The sequence below is a fragment of the Pangasianodon hypophthalmus genome, chromosome 13 (genome assembly GCF_027358585.1).
Source record: "Pangasianodon hypophthalmus isolate fPanHyp1 chromosome 13, fPanHyp1.pri, whole genome shotgun sequence".
In the NCBI taxonomy this organism is placed as follows: domain Eukaryota; kingdom Metazoa; phylum Chordata; class Actinopteri; order Siluriformes; family Pangasiidae; genus Pangasianodon; species Pangasianodon hypophthalmus.
In genome coordinates this window covers 22166608-22185070 of record NC_069722.1, presented here as the reverse complement: position 1 = coordinate 22185070, position 18463 = coordinate 22166608, and the positions used below count along the sequence as shown (strand labels likewise).

Genomic DNA, 18463 nt, shown 5'->3' with positions numbered 1-18463 from the left:
TCACAGAGGAGAGAGAGAACAACAGACGAAAGAAACAAGAAGCAGGTCTGATAGTGGGATAAGACAGAAGAGATGGACTGGCAGTTCTGGACTGAGAGATGCAGTGGATTTGACATGGATCTGGGTGATGAAGCAGCTTCTCTTCCAGGCATTTAAAAGTAAATCGGTGCAACATTTGCATGATAACCCACCCATCAAGGTACAGAAGTCCTTTAATTCATTACACTATGTGACTACTTAACAGTGATGTACTGTGAACTTGATATCAGTAAAAGGTCTGTACTCGCAGAATGAAAGCTACTGAACATGTTGCTGGGGTGGTATTATTCTCAAGCCTACACTTTTTGTTACTTCAGTATGTATTTTTTTTAAACCTACAAAGCTGTCTAGAACTTTACAAGGTTCAGTTATGTATCTCCAGTGTGTGGTAACTGACAAACCCATTCATTAGACAGGCTTTTTTCTTTCTTTTAAAATGTAGCCTATAATCTGGATAACAAAACAGCTTCAGCATGTTGAGGGTTTTTTCTTTCTTTTTGGTCTACATTGCCTCACCAATTTAATTGTTATGGCTAAAATGTGGTTACATGAGCTTTTTATCAGCATAAAGGAAGCTTCGGGGTGTTTTTCTCTACAAAAAACACGTAGCGTGAAAGCGTCTTATATCAGTGTACATTTTATCTCACATAAGTGACGAATATCAGACGCAGAATTAGCATTAATTCAACTCTACAAAGAAACTAACCAGATACAAAAAGAAAACACGATAATTTTAACTAGCCAGAAGTGACAATTCATATAGCAGCCCTAAATCAGGCGGTTTGATATTAAGTATGTAAAATGCAAACATCAATATTTTCCCCTCATATAACGTTAGCAAGCGTACTTTTTGTCAGAAGGCTAACGAATGTCAAACGCAGGATTAGCATTAACGCGACTCCAGTGCTAGCGAGCTAATGTTAGACAGAAAACACGAGGTCATTTAACTAGCTAGAAGTAGCTTTACTAGTTATATAACAGCCCTAAATTAATATCAAATGTAAATTTACACCAAGTAATCTAATTTAGAGCTACTATATAACATTTTTCCCCTCAGATAACGTTAGCCGGTGTACATTTTTGGCTAACATTACCTATACGTTAAAAGTTTGACAATGTTAATGTAATTTCAAAAGATTCAACTAAATTTAAAAATTAAGTTATATGTGAATAAAAACGTTCTTACAGCTGCACCTGATTTATTTTACTTCAGACTTTTTCTGGCTGTTGTTCTGTCTCGATAGACGAAGTGGAGAAAATTCCAGAAAATGAATCTTTCAGGTCCGCATACCCAACCCAGCATGCTGGAGGTTTCCCCATTGTCAACCCAAATTTGGGTCACGGGAACCCAGCTACCTGACCCAACAAGCTAAACCCAGCAAGTGAGCTGTACAAAGAAGCCAGCATTTGTAGAGCGCATGGAATGGAGTAGAATACTGTACAAGGGAATTGCCAGTGTGAACAAACATTGGCAGCATGGATGTACATTTAAGCAGACCGTATTGATAGTTAATGATTTGAGTCGCTTTCTTTTCATATGTCTATCGTGGCTTCTTTGGTAGATCCTCTGTTGCAGTTTGTCCAATCACACATGCATTTATATAAATTTAGTAAAAGGCAGCTCATCAGACCAGAGACTAGCTAAAGACATTCAGAGACTGACGAAGCAAAGCATAACCACCTCAAATTCTCATTTATATCGATAAACTAATCGGCAAAAGGTTATTAATTAAAAGGTAACGTCACTGATTCATGTTTTGTAGATGCTTTACAAATTTTAGTTGATTATGCTTGCTATGATAAGTATGAAAATCAATTTTATAATGATAATGTAACATTTGACTTCTGAAAAAGACAAATGTAGTTCAATCATAGTTAACATCTTCAGCTAGTGATTATTATTAAAATTAAGATGTGGAAGCATTTAACCCACTGCATAAAACATTTCATGTGGAGAATGGGTGGAATGAGGAATTTGCATAACAAGGCAGTTATATGAAAAACTCTGTCTATTTATCTGTGCGAGGTGTGGAGATTTGCATGCAGTATTGGTCATGCTGTTGGTTATTGGTATTTTCCTCCAACAGCACATCCTTAGGTGCCTTATTACTCTAATGCCACATCTAATGCCACATCATGTAATAGTTACAATCCACAAAACCAGTTCCTGTTACCATTCATGTTATAGCATATATAAGCAGCCTCTCTTGATACATATTTACTGAAAGTGAAGTGACTTGTGGCCAAGTATGGTGACCCATATTCGGAATTTGTGGTCTGCATTTAACCCAAATTCTTTTTTTTTATTGCACATACACAGTAGTGAACACACACACACCGTGAACACACACCCGGAGCAGGGGGCAGCCTTTTTTTTTTTTTTTCGCTGCGGCGCCCGGGGAGCAAGTTGGGGGTTCGGTGCCTTGCTCAAGGGTCTCACCTCAGTCGTGGTATTGAGGGTGGGAGAGAGCGCTGGTCATTCACTCCCCCCACCTACAATCCCTGCCGGATCTGAGACTCGAACCCACAACCTTCAGGTTCACCTTCGGGTTCGCATTCAAGTCCCTGTTAATGTGGTGTTTATAATAAATGTTTGTGGTGCAGTTTCCTACTGAGGGAATATTTACAGCTCATGAGGACGTGCTTGTGCAAGTTTTTGTACAGCTCTGGAGTCTGTTGTGTCAGTGTGAGTCTCGTGCACAGTAATAAACAGCCGTGTCTTCAGCTTTCAGACTCTTCACTTCTAGGTACAGCATGTTTTTATTGGTGTCTTTAGTAATGGAGAACTGGCCCTGCAGAGACTGAGAGAATATAGTGCCAGTGCCACTGTCAATGCGCCCGATCCACTCCAGCCCTTGTCCTGGTTTCTGACGGATCCAGTGCAACCAGCTAAGCGAGAGTCCAGACACGGTACAGGACAGAGTGACTGACTCTCCAGGTCTCTTCACCACAGAAGCAGAGGAGGTCAGGGACTGTCCATAAGAATCTGAAAAAAGAGAGATTATGAATAAATGTTATGATGCTCAGAGCCAAACACTGAGAAGATATTTAATTTTCCTTGTTAGGATCGTGTGAAAACCTCTGAAACGTACATGAAATTAGCACAAATAAAATACAGTATCCTAAAATCATTCTCAAAGTTCGTCTGCAAACAGTTTTAAAGTGTATGGAAGTGTTAGAGCACACTGATAACCAGACCAGCCATGAACATGCTGTTTATACCAGACTTTATTTGAATAAGGAGTGTCCATGACCACTATGGATGTAATAAATCCTCAACCACAAGCTGAGGATGTTCTAATTGATGTTGATGTGTCAAGTGGTGTGTGCTTCTTTTAATGTCGTGGAAAATATTTTAATTATTAGGTTTTGGAGTGGATAAAAAGTGACGCATGCACGTGACTTAATATTAGGTCAAACTCGTATTGCTTCAGCAGAACGTCCAAACTATATGCAACAATGACTGGACTATATTATTTTTAGAAAGTGAAGTTTAGTGAAACTTGTCAATTTAATAATTGATCCTTATTTTAAAGGGACAAAATATAAAAGTGATCTTCACATTAAGCACAAATCACATTGTAAAAATGTAAGGTGTGTATATAATATATTGCAGTGTTGCCCTTTACAGTCTTTACATATGTTTCACTGTGTGTTTTGGTGAAGGAGAGTTTAAGTTTTTGGCATTCTAATGTATTTGTCAATTTGATCATTCTTGCATTTTTACTGAGGGTAATTTTTTTTTTTTTATTTTGTACAGCCCTCCCACCGAGGTGTACAGCTGTGCCTGTGTATTTGTATCTGTCTGAGGTTGGGGAGATTTGCATGCAGTATGGCTTATGTATTTAACAACAGTTATTATGGCAGTCTTTCTACAGTACAGCATTTCTCCAAACATTTTCAAGTTCTTAAAGGAACAAATGAACAAATAATTGAATTAAATTTGATCTGAATATTTATTCAGTGTCCTTTGTGAAGAAAGAATAAATTGGCAAAATGATGTTTTAAGAAAAATGGGCAAGCAGCGTTTATATATAGATAAGATGAAGGTTTAGGGAAGGGTCAGGGTGTGTTTTGTGCACTTTTCAATTGTGCCTTATATCTTTGTCTTAGTTTCATTCTCTTTTCTTGGCCATGCCTTAAATCTCTCTTGTCCCTTCATTCCTCCATTTTCTTTCTGCTTTTCTTTTCAGTAATTCTTTTTTAGCCCTTTCTTCTGTTTCTTTTTCCTTTTCCTCAAGCAAAGCCCTGACATACCATACCAGTCACCCCTCTACAAAGGTGCGACAAAGGGCTGTGTTCAAGGCTGGCCTTAAGTAACCTGCCTGGCAGCTGCAGGCAATCCAGGTTAATCAGGCTGGAGAATTCTGGGTAACTGAGTTCTCCCACATGGCCGCTCTCACTGTGCGCCGCTGCCGCCCTCTGCTGACTGCCGGCGGTGTAGCGCGTCCTCTTACAGTTAGAGGAACATAATGAACTTCAGAGTGGTACGATGAACTCAGCAAAGCTTCATAACACCACCCTGTTGTTGATTATTTTCAGCACGCCTCCAAGTGTTTTATTCCTTACTAATATTACAAATGCTTTTTGTTTAATATTTTAGAGAAAGCTGACATGTGGAGTGTCTTTCTACTTTAAATATTGGGGAAAAAAGGTTTTCCTTATAAATATGTTCTGAAGTGACTAGGATGAAAAAAAAAAAAAAAAGATATGCTCCCATATTATGAAGGGGTTTGTGTACAGCTCTGCAACCTCCTGTGTCCCTGTGCTTCTCTAGCGCTGTAATACACTGCAGTGTCTTCTGTCCTCACTCTGTTCATGTGCAGATACACCTGCATCTTACTGTTGTATCTGGAGATGGAGAAGCGGCCATTAACTGCACTGGAGTAATACTTCCTATCACTATCATACTCGATAGTTGCAACAAATTCCAGCCCTTTTCCAGACGCCTGTCTGATACGAGCCATGTAATGTCTACTAAAGTCAAATCCAGATGCTGTGCAGGTCAGTTTATGAGATTGATCAGGTTTAATGATCACCGAATCAGACTCAATCAGTGTCTGACTGCAGGAATCTGAAATACAAGAATACAGAAAGATAGATGTTAAAGTAAAAAAAAAAAAAAGACAGAAAGAAAAGTTTTTTTTTAAATTATGAAATAAATAATAACACTTAAAATATTAATAAATAATAAATAAAAAATAAATAATAAAAAATAATAATCATTGAATGAACTTTGCTAGAGCAAAGTAACTTAAAACTCTGCCTAGTCCCATCTCACAGAATTAAAATGATTATTGTTGCTGTAACTGAACACAAACTGCTGGTCTGTTGTTGAGCTGAATGTATATCAGCATAAATGGTTCAAACACAGGATTTGGTTTGCATGGCACGCCCACTAGAGACATAAAACGATTCCCAGAGGAATAGCCATGAAGAGAAAAAGTTTACTGTAAGACTCCAACTGTGTTTCACGCTGTCAAGTCCATAACTGCTCTTTACTCATTAGATATCATGTTCTTTTAGTACATCACTGTGTGTCACTGTAACACCCAGAAGAACATGAAGTTTTCTGATCACTGATAATCGTTGAACACCACAAACATTTTAGAAACTGTCATTTTTTCAGCTGTGTGTCTAATCCAGGTTATCCAACAGAAACTGAATGTAGTTCCAGAAATAATGCAGGTCACAAATCACTGACTCAACACAGTGAACACCTGTTAAAGAAAAGTTCTTTTAATGTTGTAAAAGCAAAAAGCTATAAGTAACCAAAACTGGATTATATGTCAAATGGAAAAACGCTTACAGTGTACGGCTGCCAGCAGCAGCAGCAGCAGTAGGGATGTAGAGATCATGGTGTGTGTTGAATCAAAATAAGTAAAAGCTCTCGGTCTTCATTGCTTAAATATATAACAGGGAAGGACTTTTGCATAGACACACTCCTTATCTTAGGGTACATTTGATGGCTTCTTCTATGTGAGTAAACCGCCCCATCTTTCAAACATGTCTAATCAGTAAATTTTAAATATGTACATAATTTGGAACATTGCATAATGTCTATTTTTAGATACTGTATATCTATCAACCCTGTTTGAGTTTATGTTTGAACTAATATGAAGCTTTATGCAGTTGTTAATGGGTAAATTTATGTACTATAAAGTGTTTTCAGGTTAGAAATTATATCATGAAACATACACAGCAATATACCAGCAATTTGTATTCATCAAGAGCAGGAAAATCTATTTTTATTTATTAATTCTCATGTTTTATTCATTAATTTTTTTTTGCAATTTAACAGCATTGTAAAGGGCATCTTGTCATGTTACTGAGAATCCTCACACGACAGAAGCATCCTTCTGTGGTGTGAGGATTCTCAGTAACATGACAACCTGCATTTTACATAATAAAGATAATACACAACTGTGTCTTCAGTTTCTGTCCTTGTAGTGTTTTAATTTGTTCAACCTGTGCTGTGGATTCTCCTCCATACTGATGAAGTGATGAACCCATATGAGCAACCTTAATTTATTGTCAATCACTCAAAGGAAGAATAGACACTTACAAAGCATCTTCAGAACAGTCTTTCTCTAATAGCTCTTTATACTGTTTCTAGTGAGAATAGTCTCCTACAAAGACATACATTCATCAGAGTGACACTCCAAAGCAACAAGGCAATGATTCATTTTCACTAGTCTTGATAGTGTATGTGTTCAATAACCACTGACTGAAAGCCTTCAACAGTCTTGATGTGCATATGTATATTTTATTCTGTATTTTTGTTCCTAATTAGAACTTCATTTATTTTAATTTTCAAAATGTTACATATCCTGAGTTAAACACAAATAATAAATAATAGTTTATGCAAACAGTGAAAGCGTCTGTTTAAAGAAACAAAAAGACAAAATCCAGATTTGTGTTTGATAATAAGTGATACTGAATGAGTCTCATGAGAATGCAGTTTGTGAATTCTTTTTTTTGTACTTTATTTGTTGAGCTCTGCTGCCTCCTTCAGCTGTTTTAAATATTGCACCTCAAACTATGAGAACAGACTGTGTGTTAAACACAACACACTGCTGGAAACATGCTGTATTATTCCTGAATCCACTGAATAAACATTAATTAATTCCAGCTATTGGTTAAAATTTCAGTAAAATGAAGGGATTAAAAAATTCAATGACGCAATTCTGGAAAAATACTGTTTGTCTGTTTAAAAGTGACAGAAACTATTACAAATTCATTTCAGTGAAAGAAAGTAAAAGTTTGAATGAGATGGTTTATTAGTTGCATTGAGAGGATGTCTCTAACATGTCTCAAAGTTTTTGTAAGGGGAATCCACTATTCTGTGTCACTGTGAGTTTCTTGCGCAGTAATACACAGCTGTGTCTTCAGTTTGCAGATTCTGTCCTCAAATTGTTAGTGTTAGTAGCAGTGTCTCTGGAGATGCTGAACTTGTTTTGTTTTTCAGTTTGTCACTGTAATATGTACTCCCACCACTACTGATGATTCCAATCCACTCCAGAGCTTTTCCTGCAGGTTGTCGGATCCAAGATGTAGCAGAACTCGTAACTGAATATGAAACCTTGCAGGGAATGGAGAGACTCTGGCCTGGCTGTGATGGAAGCAGGCTGAATCAGTTCATAACCATGCACATCTGTGGAGGAAAACACATGGTGATATCTCACACAATGTCTGCTGCACATTTATTGTTATTGTAGTAAATGAATGAATTTGATAAAGCACTCACAGGAAGCAGCTACCAGCAGAAGCAGTAGAGATGTAGAGAACATGTTGCGTGTTGTTTGTACTGGGATCTTCTCTGTTCTCCACAGTTTAACAGAGACCATCACATCACATAAATAGAGTGATATCCAGCCCTGACGCTTGTATTTGCTTATCTGCTGATGATGGGAGGAGAACATATTTAAAGCATATTTAAATGAGGTGGAGATTCATCTTATGGAGATTATGTGGTTTTATAAAAGAACAGACCTGCTTTTCCTTGACAGAAACATCTTTACCAACTTCCATTATTCATACATCAATAACAGAGGGAACTGTACATATAGAGAAATTGGCAACAAGGATCAGATAGTAAATTTAGGTGGATAATGTATCTGTGTTGAGAATATTAGTATTATCTAACAATGTTTTATAAAGGCCAAAATTAGGGTTAGGGGCGGTTAGCATTCATACTAGAGGTGTGTGTATGGGACTGTTTGTTTTTTTTAAATTCCTCTCCTGCCACTTCTGTGTGTATTTCTGTTTGAACTTGATTGCAACATTGTCTAATACAATCTATTATACAGGCTCTATTTCCCACAATATAAACATATAAACTGAGAACACCGCTAATATTTTATAGGAGGTTTGATTTGCATGACAGTGTTTAGGAGTTCATAAAGGTGTAACAGAACTAAAGACAACCTACATTTCCTGCAAATTAAAACGTACACATTCACAAAATATAAGAACTACTACTATTTACTTACTAATTCAAACAGTGTGGATTATGCAGCCTGGTTTAATGAAACACTGATATGATAGATCTGTAATGTCGTAGTTTTTAAGCAATGGTGTAAATTAATTTTATGACTTTGATGGAAATCCCAGGAGGACATCAGTCCTCTCTCAGTCCTTTTTAATCTCTCAGTCATTTTAACCTCAACACATGTGAGTTTTAATTTCTGTACAGTCCTCTCACTGAGGTGTACAGCTGTGTGTGTGTCTTGCACAATAATAAACAGCCGTGTCTTCTGGCACCAGGCTGCTGATATCTAAGAGCACATTGTTGCTCGTGTCTCTGGAGATGCTGAAGCGAGTTTTAAAGGAAGCTCCAGAGTCTATGCTTCCACCACTCCATATGATCCCGATCCACTCCAAGCCTTTTCCTGGAGGCTGCCTGATCCAGCCTGTGCCGTAGCTAGTGAGGGCATAGCCAGAAATCTGACAGGACAACTTCACTGAGGCTCCGGGAGGTTTAACCTCAGCAGGAGACGAGGTCAGACTGATGCCATGCACATCTGAGAAGAGGAGAGCGGTAAAACATACAGAAGTTATTAAACACACTTCACTTCAACTCAGACTGAAATATGGAGCGTATAAAAGGTGAGTAAGGTGTGGAGAGACGTGTTTACTCACAGGACACAGAGGATATCAGAAGAAGAGGCCAGCTCATGATTCCTCTGCTGTACTCGACCAAATACAGAGACTGCTGTGTACTTGCAGTGTATTTATATCTGTCTGAGGTTGGGGAGATTTGCATGCAGTATGGGTTATGGATTTTTAACACTTATTATGGCAGTCTTTCTACAGTACAGCATTTCTCCAAACATTTTATTCATCAAATTGTGTAGACAAGTTCTTAAAGGAACAAATGAACAAATAAATCAAATACATTTTCAGTGTTGTATATGAATAAAAGAATAAATTAGCAAGAAGATTTCTCTCTCTTTTTTTTTAGGAATTAATGTAATGTAATTAAATGTTTTATCATTTAATATGTCTTTGCTTTTACTTAATTTTGCTTACATGTTTGTCTTCAGCTTTAAGCACCAGCCAGAGATAATGAAAAGAAAAGGCTGAGAATTTTACAGAGGAATTTTGACTGTTAATGGAGTCAAAAGGAGAAATAAAACTGAGCACTAAAATGAATGGATGTTGTTTATTATAAATAATAAACTGAGGTTCAGTTTCCTGCTGAGGGAATATGAGGATGTGCTTGTGCAAGTTTTTGTACAGCTCTGGAGTCCGTTGTGTCAGTGTGAGTCTCCTGCACAGTAATAAACAGCCGTGTCTTCAGCTTTCAGACTCTTCACTTCTAGGTACAGCATGTTTTTATTGGTGTCTCTAGTGATGGAGAACTGGCCCTGCAGAGACTGAGCAAATACAGTGCTAGTGCTACTGCCACTATCAATGTATCCAATCCACTCCAGTCCTTTTCCTGGTTTCTGACGGATCCAGTGCATGTAGTAGCTGCTCAGCGAGAATTCAGAGACAGTACAGGACAGAGTGACTGACTCTCCAGGTCTCTTCACCACAGAAGCAGAGGAGGTCAGGGACTGTCCATAAGAATCTGGAAGAGAAGAGTATAACTAGGTAATGTTGTGCTATAATGCTTATAAAGACAGAATGGCTCATCACATGAAAAAACAAACTTACATGAATTTAGTACAAATAAAATACAATATCCTAAAATCATCCTTCTCTGAACTCTGCTTCACCCATATTTAAAGTGTATGGAAGTGTTATCTATCACAGAGCTCACTGGAAACTAGAACAGCCAAGAACATGCTGTTTATACCTGACTCTATTTGAATAGGGAGTGTCCATGACCACTATGGATGTATTAAATCCACAACCACAGGCTGCTGCATAGATAAGTGGATGATTATAAGGTTCACAACAGAATGTTTCACAATCAGAAAGGGATGCAAGCACCAAGAACCCTTAATATTTCAGTGAACCTTTAAAGAACCCTTAAATCATTTTTAATAAGAGTGTCTCCAAATGAAAAAAAAAAAGTATATGGTTGGACACTATAACCTCATATAAATTCACATTTCAAATAAAAAGTTTAAGCAGTGTTTTATTTGTATAAAATTAGACACTCAATCGTCTTGCTCAGTTAAATCCTTGTGAATTTTCCATAAAATCAGGTTCTCCATAACAAACAGCCTTATCTACTGATCAACACTACACAGGTTGCTAATATGTGATATGTAATTGTGTTTAATCTGAGTGTCATGGTGCTGGATGCAGTCATAGCAGAATGTGAACAGAGAGAATGCCTAAATGTGCAGATAGCAACAGATTGAGATGGTTGAGTTTGTACAGACTGCCCTCTAGAGGCACAAAGGTCCAGTTTTCAGAATATCCACAACTAGAATGAGTCATTTTAAAGAAAAAGGTTTACATGTTCTTGCTGTCAATAAAAATTTCTCACATGGAGCAGCAAGATAAATTAAGAAAGTGTGAATTCCTAATTGGAGCATTTGTATCACCACGTATTTGTTTAAAAGAGAGAAAGCACTCAGATACAGTATCAGTGGTAAATGAAGTCATTTATAACCGTGTCTTTATGATGGAGTTTGTTCTTCACTCTCTGAAGTGTGCTTCTCAAATGTAATTTAAAGAGCAAAATAAAGAAGCTTCACAGAAATTTAAATATATTAAATACACTTACACCACAGTACAGTTGAATTCTCAAATCTGATTAGTCAGAATGTGTTGATCAATTTTCTATAAAAGCACCTCTGACAGTTATAGAAATGCAAATCACAGGTTTATAATAATTAGCTTATTGTAATACTTTATCATTCCACAGTAACAACTTACACACAACTTGAATTGTGGACGTTTCACATAAACAGATTTTAAATGCAGAGGAAAGTCATAGAGTTCAGTATTAGTCTTAATGTTCCCCTAGTTCTAATTCGCCGAAGATGAAACTATGAGCTCAGTTTGTGACTACAGCATGCATGTGTTTTTGTATTGACAGCTAAGTAGAAGCATCAGTGTGTGTATACGGGCGCAGTAATACACAGCTGTGTCTTCTGTCTGCAGATTCTGTCCTCTCAGTCACCGTGCTGCTGGAGCCATCTTTAGAAATACTGAACTTGCTTTTTAGAGACTCTTTATTAAAAATATTTCCACCACCCCAAATGTTGTTTATCCACTCCAAGATCCAAGCTGTGGCGTAGCTGTTATCAGTTACAGAGTAGCCGGATACTTTACAGCTGAGGGTTAAAGAATCTCCTGGCTTTAACATCACTGAGGTGACCTGAGTGAGTTCTACTGCACATTCCACATCTGAAAAAAGAGATGTCACAATTTCAGTCAAAAATGTATGTACAGTAGGCTATAACTGCAATAATCTGCTAGCAGCTCTGAGTTCATTACTGAAGTGAAACTCACAGGATGAAGCTGCCAGCAGCAGCAAAAATGGAAGGAACATCGTTTAACTAAAAGCAGTGCTAAATTCTCCAAAGCCCACAGTGACCGAGGCTGATATTTCTCTATATGCAGCTGTAAGTGGTGAAGGTTTGCATCATGTGAATGATACAAACCTTGAGTGAATGATCACTCACTTGTCTCAAACAAGTTTCGCTTGTTAAATAATCCTTAATAGACTTTATTATATGGGCATAGACATCCGTCAATGTCGAACATTTGTCACTAAAAGACAACAGCAGTGGTTTGAGAGAGCACATAACATTTGAAGGAAATATTCCTTCATTCATCTACACTAAAGACTTTATCCTGTTCAGGGTTGCAGTGGATCTGGAGACTATTCTAGGAAATACTGGGAGCGATGCGAGAATACAACCTGGATGGGACACCATTCTATCACAGGACACCATTCACACACGCATTCACATAATGCCTAATTTATCTAACAGTATGTTTTTAGACAGTGGGAAGGACACAGAGAACTCAGAGGAAACCAGCACTAACACAGGGAGTAGATGAAACTCCACACAGGCAGTAACCCAATCTCAGGATCAAACCGAGGGCCCTGAAGCTGTTTCTAGTGAGAAGTTAAAGTGGAACCAGTTAACAGATATGTCTTACTTGTTAGTCAGCGTTTATCAAAAGTAGACACCAGAATGTCCTTGCAATAGTATCAGTCTCATGTCCTCATCTCAAGATTACAGAGAAACGTATAGAAGAAAACATACGCCTCAAATTAAAAGACAAATATATGGTTACATGAATTCAGCTTATGATGATGAAACAGTAGTTTCATGTTAAAGAATAAAGTATTTGCTATTACACTATTAAAGTTAAAAATTCGCTACTCCTCCTGTTCCTCCAGTGCAACAAATTCTTCCAGTCTTCTCCACTTTTCCACTTCTGTCCAGTCAGGAAGTGAAACCCAGGAGACCGTACAGGAGAGAGTTAAACACTGACCTTGTTCTAGTGAAACTCAGTATGTGCTGACTCAGCATTAATGTAGTGTCCTACAGAGACATCCATCCATCAGAGTGACACTCCAAAGCAATAAGGCAATGATTCATTTTCAATAGTCTTGATGGTGTATGTGTTCAATAATCACTGACTGAAAGCCTTCAACAGTCTTGAAAACTGGATTAAACTTTTGTAAAGAGCTAAATCACTGTTGAAAAGCATTCATTCCCCATTCATAAAGTATATAATGAGAATTTAGATCTTAAAACCTTATTTAAACATTGCTGCTAAAAATCTCTCATTAAAATGGAAGAGAGTTTTGGTCTGTGACGTCATGATGGAATAAACGTGTTCTGATGATGTAACAGAGGGGAACAGCAACTAAACCGTCAACACAACAACATGTTCATCTACTGTGTTACTGTGAAACACTCAAATCCAGCAGAGGTTTAAGATCATCCTGCTGATGACGGAGATAAAAGAGGGTAGGTTGTATATTTTTTCAGTTCTTTTGTTCTTTTTAATTTTTCATTCATTTTGCTTTTTAAAGCTGTTACATATTGGAAGTAAATTTAGGTAAGGAGAAACACACAAAAAAAAATCATAAATCATGCAAATAGTGGGGAAAAAAAAAAAGACAAAATCCAGACTGCTTCCACATTGCTTCCAACTGTTCGTTGAATATTCTGTAAAATGAAGGGATTAATAATAGTTCAAAATGATCAATCGTTGAAAAACGTATTTTTTAAATTTAAAAACGACTGCATTTAAAAATAACTATTATTAAATTACAACACAAACTATTACAACTTCATTCTAAAGAAAGGAAGTAAAATTTCTCTTTAAGAAATACTATAATTTTCAATAAAATATTAAAGTGTCAGTGAAATTCACAACAAGGTTTAAATACTACATTTAGCATTATAATAATTATCTATGCTTGAGGATATTGGGATCATGATAATGGAAAAATTCTCTCTTAAAAGTCATTACAAAATGCTCCAAAACTTTGTCACAAATGATCACACAAACTCTAATTTGTTGAAGTGATTGTCAGCCAAAGATGCTACAGTATAACAAGGTCTTATTAGTGATGTGATTATAATAGTGTGTATAATGTGCAGCAATGCTAGAGATGTAGAATTATGGTTTAAAATGTACACTACAAACAATTTATAAAATACCTAACTTCAATCTTTTTCTTGTAATTTGTGAGATTAATTATTTTTTTAGTTAGACTTGGAAAGATAAGTGTTGTGTCTTGTGGACATTGTTATAATTTAGACTGTTTGAGGTGTTTTTGTACAGGGATGTTGTTGATCTGTCTCACTGTGTGGATTACGAGCGCAGTAATACACAGCTGCATCTTCTGCCCTGTTAAATGTTACTGTGCTCCTGGACGTGTCTCTGGAAATCTGAAACCTGCTTTTCAGTTTCTCACTGTAGTGTCACCGCCCCCACATATTAGATCCGACCCACTCCAGAGTTTTTCCTGCAGGTTGTCGTATCCAGTGTGTACAGTAGCTGCTATCAGTTACTGAATATCCAGACACTTTACAGGTCAGAGTCATTGACTGACCAGGGGTTAATACTGTGGATCCGGTCTGGATCAGCTCAACACAGTGAACACCTGTTAAAGAAAAGTTATTTGAATGTTGTAAAAGCAAAAAGCTATAAGTAACCAAAACTTATTGTTCTATCAGTAACAGTGTTTTCAGAGGCTTTAACTGCTTTCTTTATTGTTTTCACGGAGTCTAGTGAATTAATCTGAATTTAACAACTAGCTCAGACAACTCCATTATAAGATACACTCTTTTTATTTAGAGATCTAGAAACAACTGCATTATTTTTCTCTGGCTATTCATTAATTACTTGATGTCAGAGAATAGATTTCTTGATTATTTACTCTAACTTCCTTTTTTCCCCCAAAATGCCTTTAGAGGAGAAACTAAAAGTAGTTGTATTAATTACACATTGTTTAATCAAAGTACAAATTACACAAAAGGACAAACACAAACTGCACTTCTATTGTTTTGTTGGTTTGACCATAACCTATTTACCATGTTTGTTATTTAGAGGAAACACACAGTGGAGGAATCAATGTGGACATTATGGATTTGAAACACTTTTTAAAAAAAAAAAAAAAAAAAAAAAAAAAAAAATAGAAATGCAGCTGTCTGTTCTTTAATTGTGTGTAATAGTTTACCCTACATTATTCTTATTATGCCCATGGATGAGATCTCGTGAATCAGTGCATTACTCAACACTAATGCTTTAATTGGCAAGCTTTTAATAGATATTAGAGTTTAGCCTGTCTCTGATCTAGTGTAGGAAATACTACAAAATGTATGTTAATGAAAGACTTTCACGATGGTGTTAATAATAAAAGGCAAATGCTGTTCAAGAAGCTAAATGATATTCTATTTTATTAATGAGCTAAATCCTTGTTGAAATCATTCATAGAAGCCGAATTATATTAAACCTTTTATTCCAGCTGTTGATTAAATACTCTGTTAATGAAGGGATTAATAATGGTTTTAAAAAAGAACCCTCTTTAGAAGATTTTTTTAAAATTTTAAATCAAATGTTCGTGTGTTTAAAAGTGCCAGAAACTATTACAAATTCATTCAACTGGATAAAAAGTAAAAGTGTGAGTGAGATGGTTTATTATTTGCATTGAGAGGATGTCTCTAACATGTCTGAAAGTTTTTGTAAGGGGAATCCACTATTCTGTGTTACTGTGACTCTTTTGCGCAGTAATACACAGCTGTGTCTTCAGTTTGCAGATTTTGTCCTCGAATTGTTAGTGTGTTAGTAGCCGTGTCTCTGGAGATGCTGAACTACTTTTTCAGTTTGTCACTGTAATATGTACTCCCATCGGTATAGATGTATCCAATCCACTCCAGAGCTTTTCCTGCAGGTTGTCGGATCCAACCTGTATGCTCGCTCGTAACTGAATATGAAACCTTGCAGGGGATGGAGAGACTCTGGCCTGGCTGGACTGTCATGGAAGCAGGCTGAGTCAGTTCAAAACCATGCACATCTGTGGAGAAAAACACATGGTGATATCTCACACAATATCTGCTGCACATTTATTGTTATTGTAGTAAATGAATGAATGTGATAAAGCACTCACAGGAAGCAGCTGCCAGCAGGAGCAGTAGAGATGTAGAGAACATGGTGTGTGTTGTTTGTACTGGGGTCTTCTCTGTTCTCCACAGTTTAACAGAGACCATCACATCACATAAATAGAGTGATATCCAGCCCTGACGCTTGTATTTGCTTATCTGCTGATGATGGGAGGAGAACGTATTTTAAATGTATTTAAATCATGAGGTGGAGATTCATCTTATGGAGAATATGTGGCGTTGTAATAGAAAAGATCTGCTTTTCCATTATAGAAACCCTTTACCAATTTTTGTTATTCATATATCAATAACAGAGGGAACTGGACATATAGAGATACTTAATTTAGGGTGATGATACCGATATCCTCACCACAGATAAATTATCTAACGTTTTATAAAGGCCAAAATTAGGGTTAGGGGCGGTTAGCATTCATACTAGAGGTGTATGGGACTGTTATTTAATTCCTCTCCTACCCACTTCCATGTGTATTTTTATTTGATCTTGATTGCAACATTGTCTAATACACTCAGTTGGCTCTATTTCCCACAATATAAACATATAAACCGAGAACACCTCTAATATTTTATAGGACATTGAAAGACAGTGTTCACATTTGCATCACAGGATTTCACAAAGGTGCAACAGAACTAAAGACAAACTACATTTCCTGCAAATTAAAAGATGTACACATTCACAAAATATAATAACTACTACTATTTACTTACTAATTCATCGAACAGTGTGGATTATGCCGCCTGGTTTAATGAGACACTGATATAATAGATCTGTAATGTCTTAGTTTTTAAACAATGGTGTAAATAGATTTTATGACTTTGATGGAAATCCCGGGAGGACATCAGTCCTCTCTCACTCCTTTTAATCTCTGTCATTTCAACCTCAACATGTTGGGTAGATGGTGTGTAAGTAGAGAAAGAGCGCCACTCAGAGGACATAATGAAAAGCTACTAGTGAAATGTTAGGGATGGATAGATTTTTCTATCCATCTATTATTTATGATGCTTTCATCTTGTCTAAAATCATTTAATATTTATTTATGTCTATAGGATGTGATGGACTTCCATAAATTGTACCTTTTATGTTTGATCTCAAAACAAACATCACACATACTGTATGTGGGGTTTAATTTTTGTACAGTCCTCTCAATGAGGTGTACGGCTGTGTGTATCTTGCACAATAATAAACAGCCATGTCTTCTGGCACCAGGCTGCTGATATCTAAGTAAAGCACATTGTTGCTCGTGTCTCTGGAGATGCTGAAGCGAGTTTTAAAGGAAGCTCCAGAGTCTATGCTTCCACCACTCCATATGATCCCAATCCACTCCAAGCCTTTTTCTGGAGGCTGCCTGATCCAGCCTGTGCCGTAGCTAGTGAGGGCATAGCCAGAAATCTGACAGGACAACTTCACTGAGGCTCCAGGAGGTTTAACCTCAGCAGGAGACGAGGTTGGGGAGATTTGCATGCAGTATGGGTTATGCATTTTGTAACAGTTATTATGGCAGTCTTTCTACAGTACAGTACAGAAAAGAAAAAATTTGCAAAAAGATTTGAGTTATATTTTAAGTTTTTTTTTCTTTTAAGAATTAATGTAACGTAATTACATTTTATCATTTAATATGTCCTTGCTTTTACTTAATTTTGCTTTCATGTTTGTCTTCAGTCTTAAGCACCAGCCAGAGATAATGAAAAGAAAAGGCTGAGAATTTTACAGAGGAATTGGACAAAAGGAGAAATAAAACTGAGCACTAAAATGAATGGATATTGTATATAATAAAATGTGTCTGAGGTTCAGCTTCCTGCTGAGGGAATATTTACAGCTCATGAGGACGTGCTTGTGTAAGTTTTTGTACAGCTCTGGAGTCTGTTGTGTCAGTGTGAGTGTCATGCACAGTAATAAACAGCTGTGTCTTCAGCTTTCAGACTCTTCACTTCTAGGTACAGCATGTTTTTATTGGTGTCTCTAGTGATGGAGAACTGGCCCTGCAGAGGCTGAGAGAATGTTGTGCTAGTGCTACTGCCACTATCAATGTATTCAATCCACTCCAGTCCTTTTCCTGGTTTCTGACGGATCCAGTGCATGTGGTAGCTGCTCATTGAGAATCCGGAGACAGTACAGGACAGAGTGACTGACTCTCCAGGTCTCTTCACCACAGAAGCAGAGGAGGTCAGGGACTGTCCAAAAGAATCTGGCAGATAATGATAAAAGCAAATTAATTAATAAAGAAATAATTATAATTTTCTGACAATCAAGAGAAAATGTTTGAGGTTCCTAGTAATAAACCTGATAATCAGGAACTTACATGAAATTAACACCAATACAATACAATATCCTAAAACCATCCTTCTGCAATTTCTGCTCCACAGAGTAG

At 36.9% G+C, this 18463-nt stretch overlaps 1 protein-coding gene and 2 gene segments (V, D, J or C); all 3 read right to left on the bottom strand.

Annotated features, from left to right (window-relative positions):
• The window catches only part of LOC113546929 (uncharacterized), a 36088-nt gene extending 32874 nt beyond the window's left edge, over window positions 1–3214 (bottom strand). The window contains 2 exon segments of the mRNA XM_053239149.1: window positions 2739–3025; window positions 3132–3214. Of these exon segments, the coding sequence (XP_053095124.1) occupies window positions 2739–3025; window positions 3132–3171 (327 nt within the window). The 5' untranslated portion in view covers window positions 3172–3214.
• Window positions 3215–8739: 5525 nt separating this feature from the next.
• Window positions 8740–9217, bottom strand: LOC128319768 (Ig heavy chain V region MC101-like). The segment is given in 2 exon segments: window positions 8740–9062; window positions 9181–9217. Coding segments are annotated over 2 exon segments (360 nt in total).
• An 8579-nt stretch (window positions 9218–17796) lies between these two features.
• On the bottom strand, window positions 17797–18463 carry LOC128319800 (immunoglobulin heavy variable 3-48-like). The segment is given in 2 exon segments: window positions 17797–18280; window positions 18395–18463. Coding segments are annotated over 2 exon segments (345 nt in total).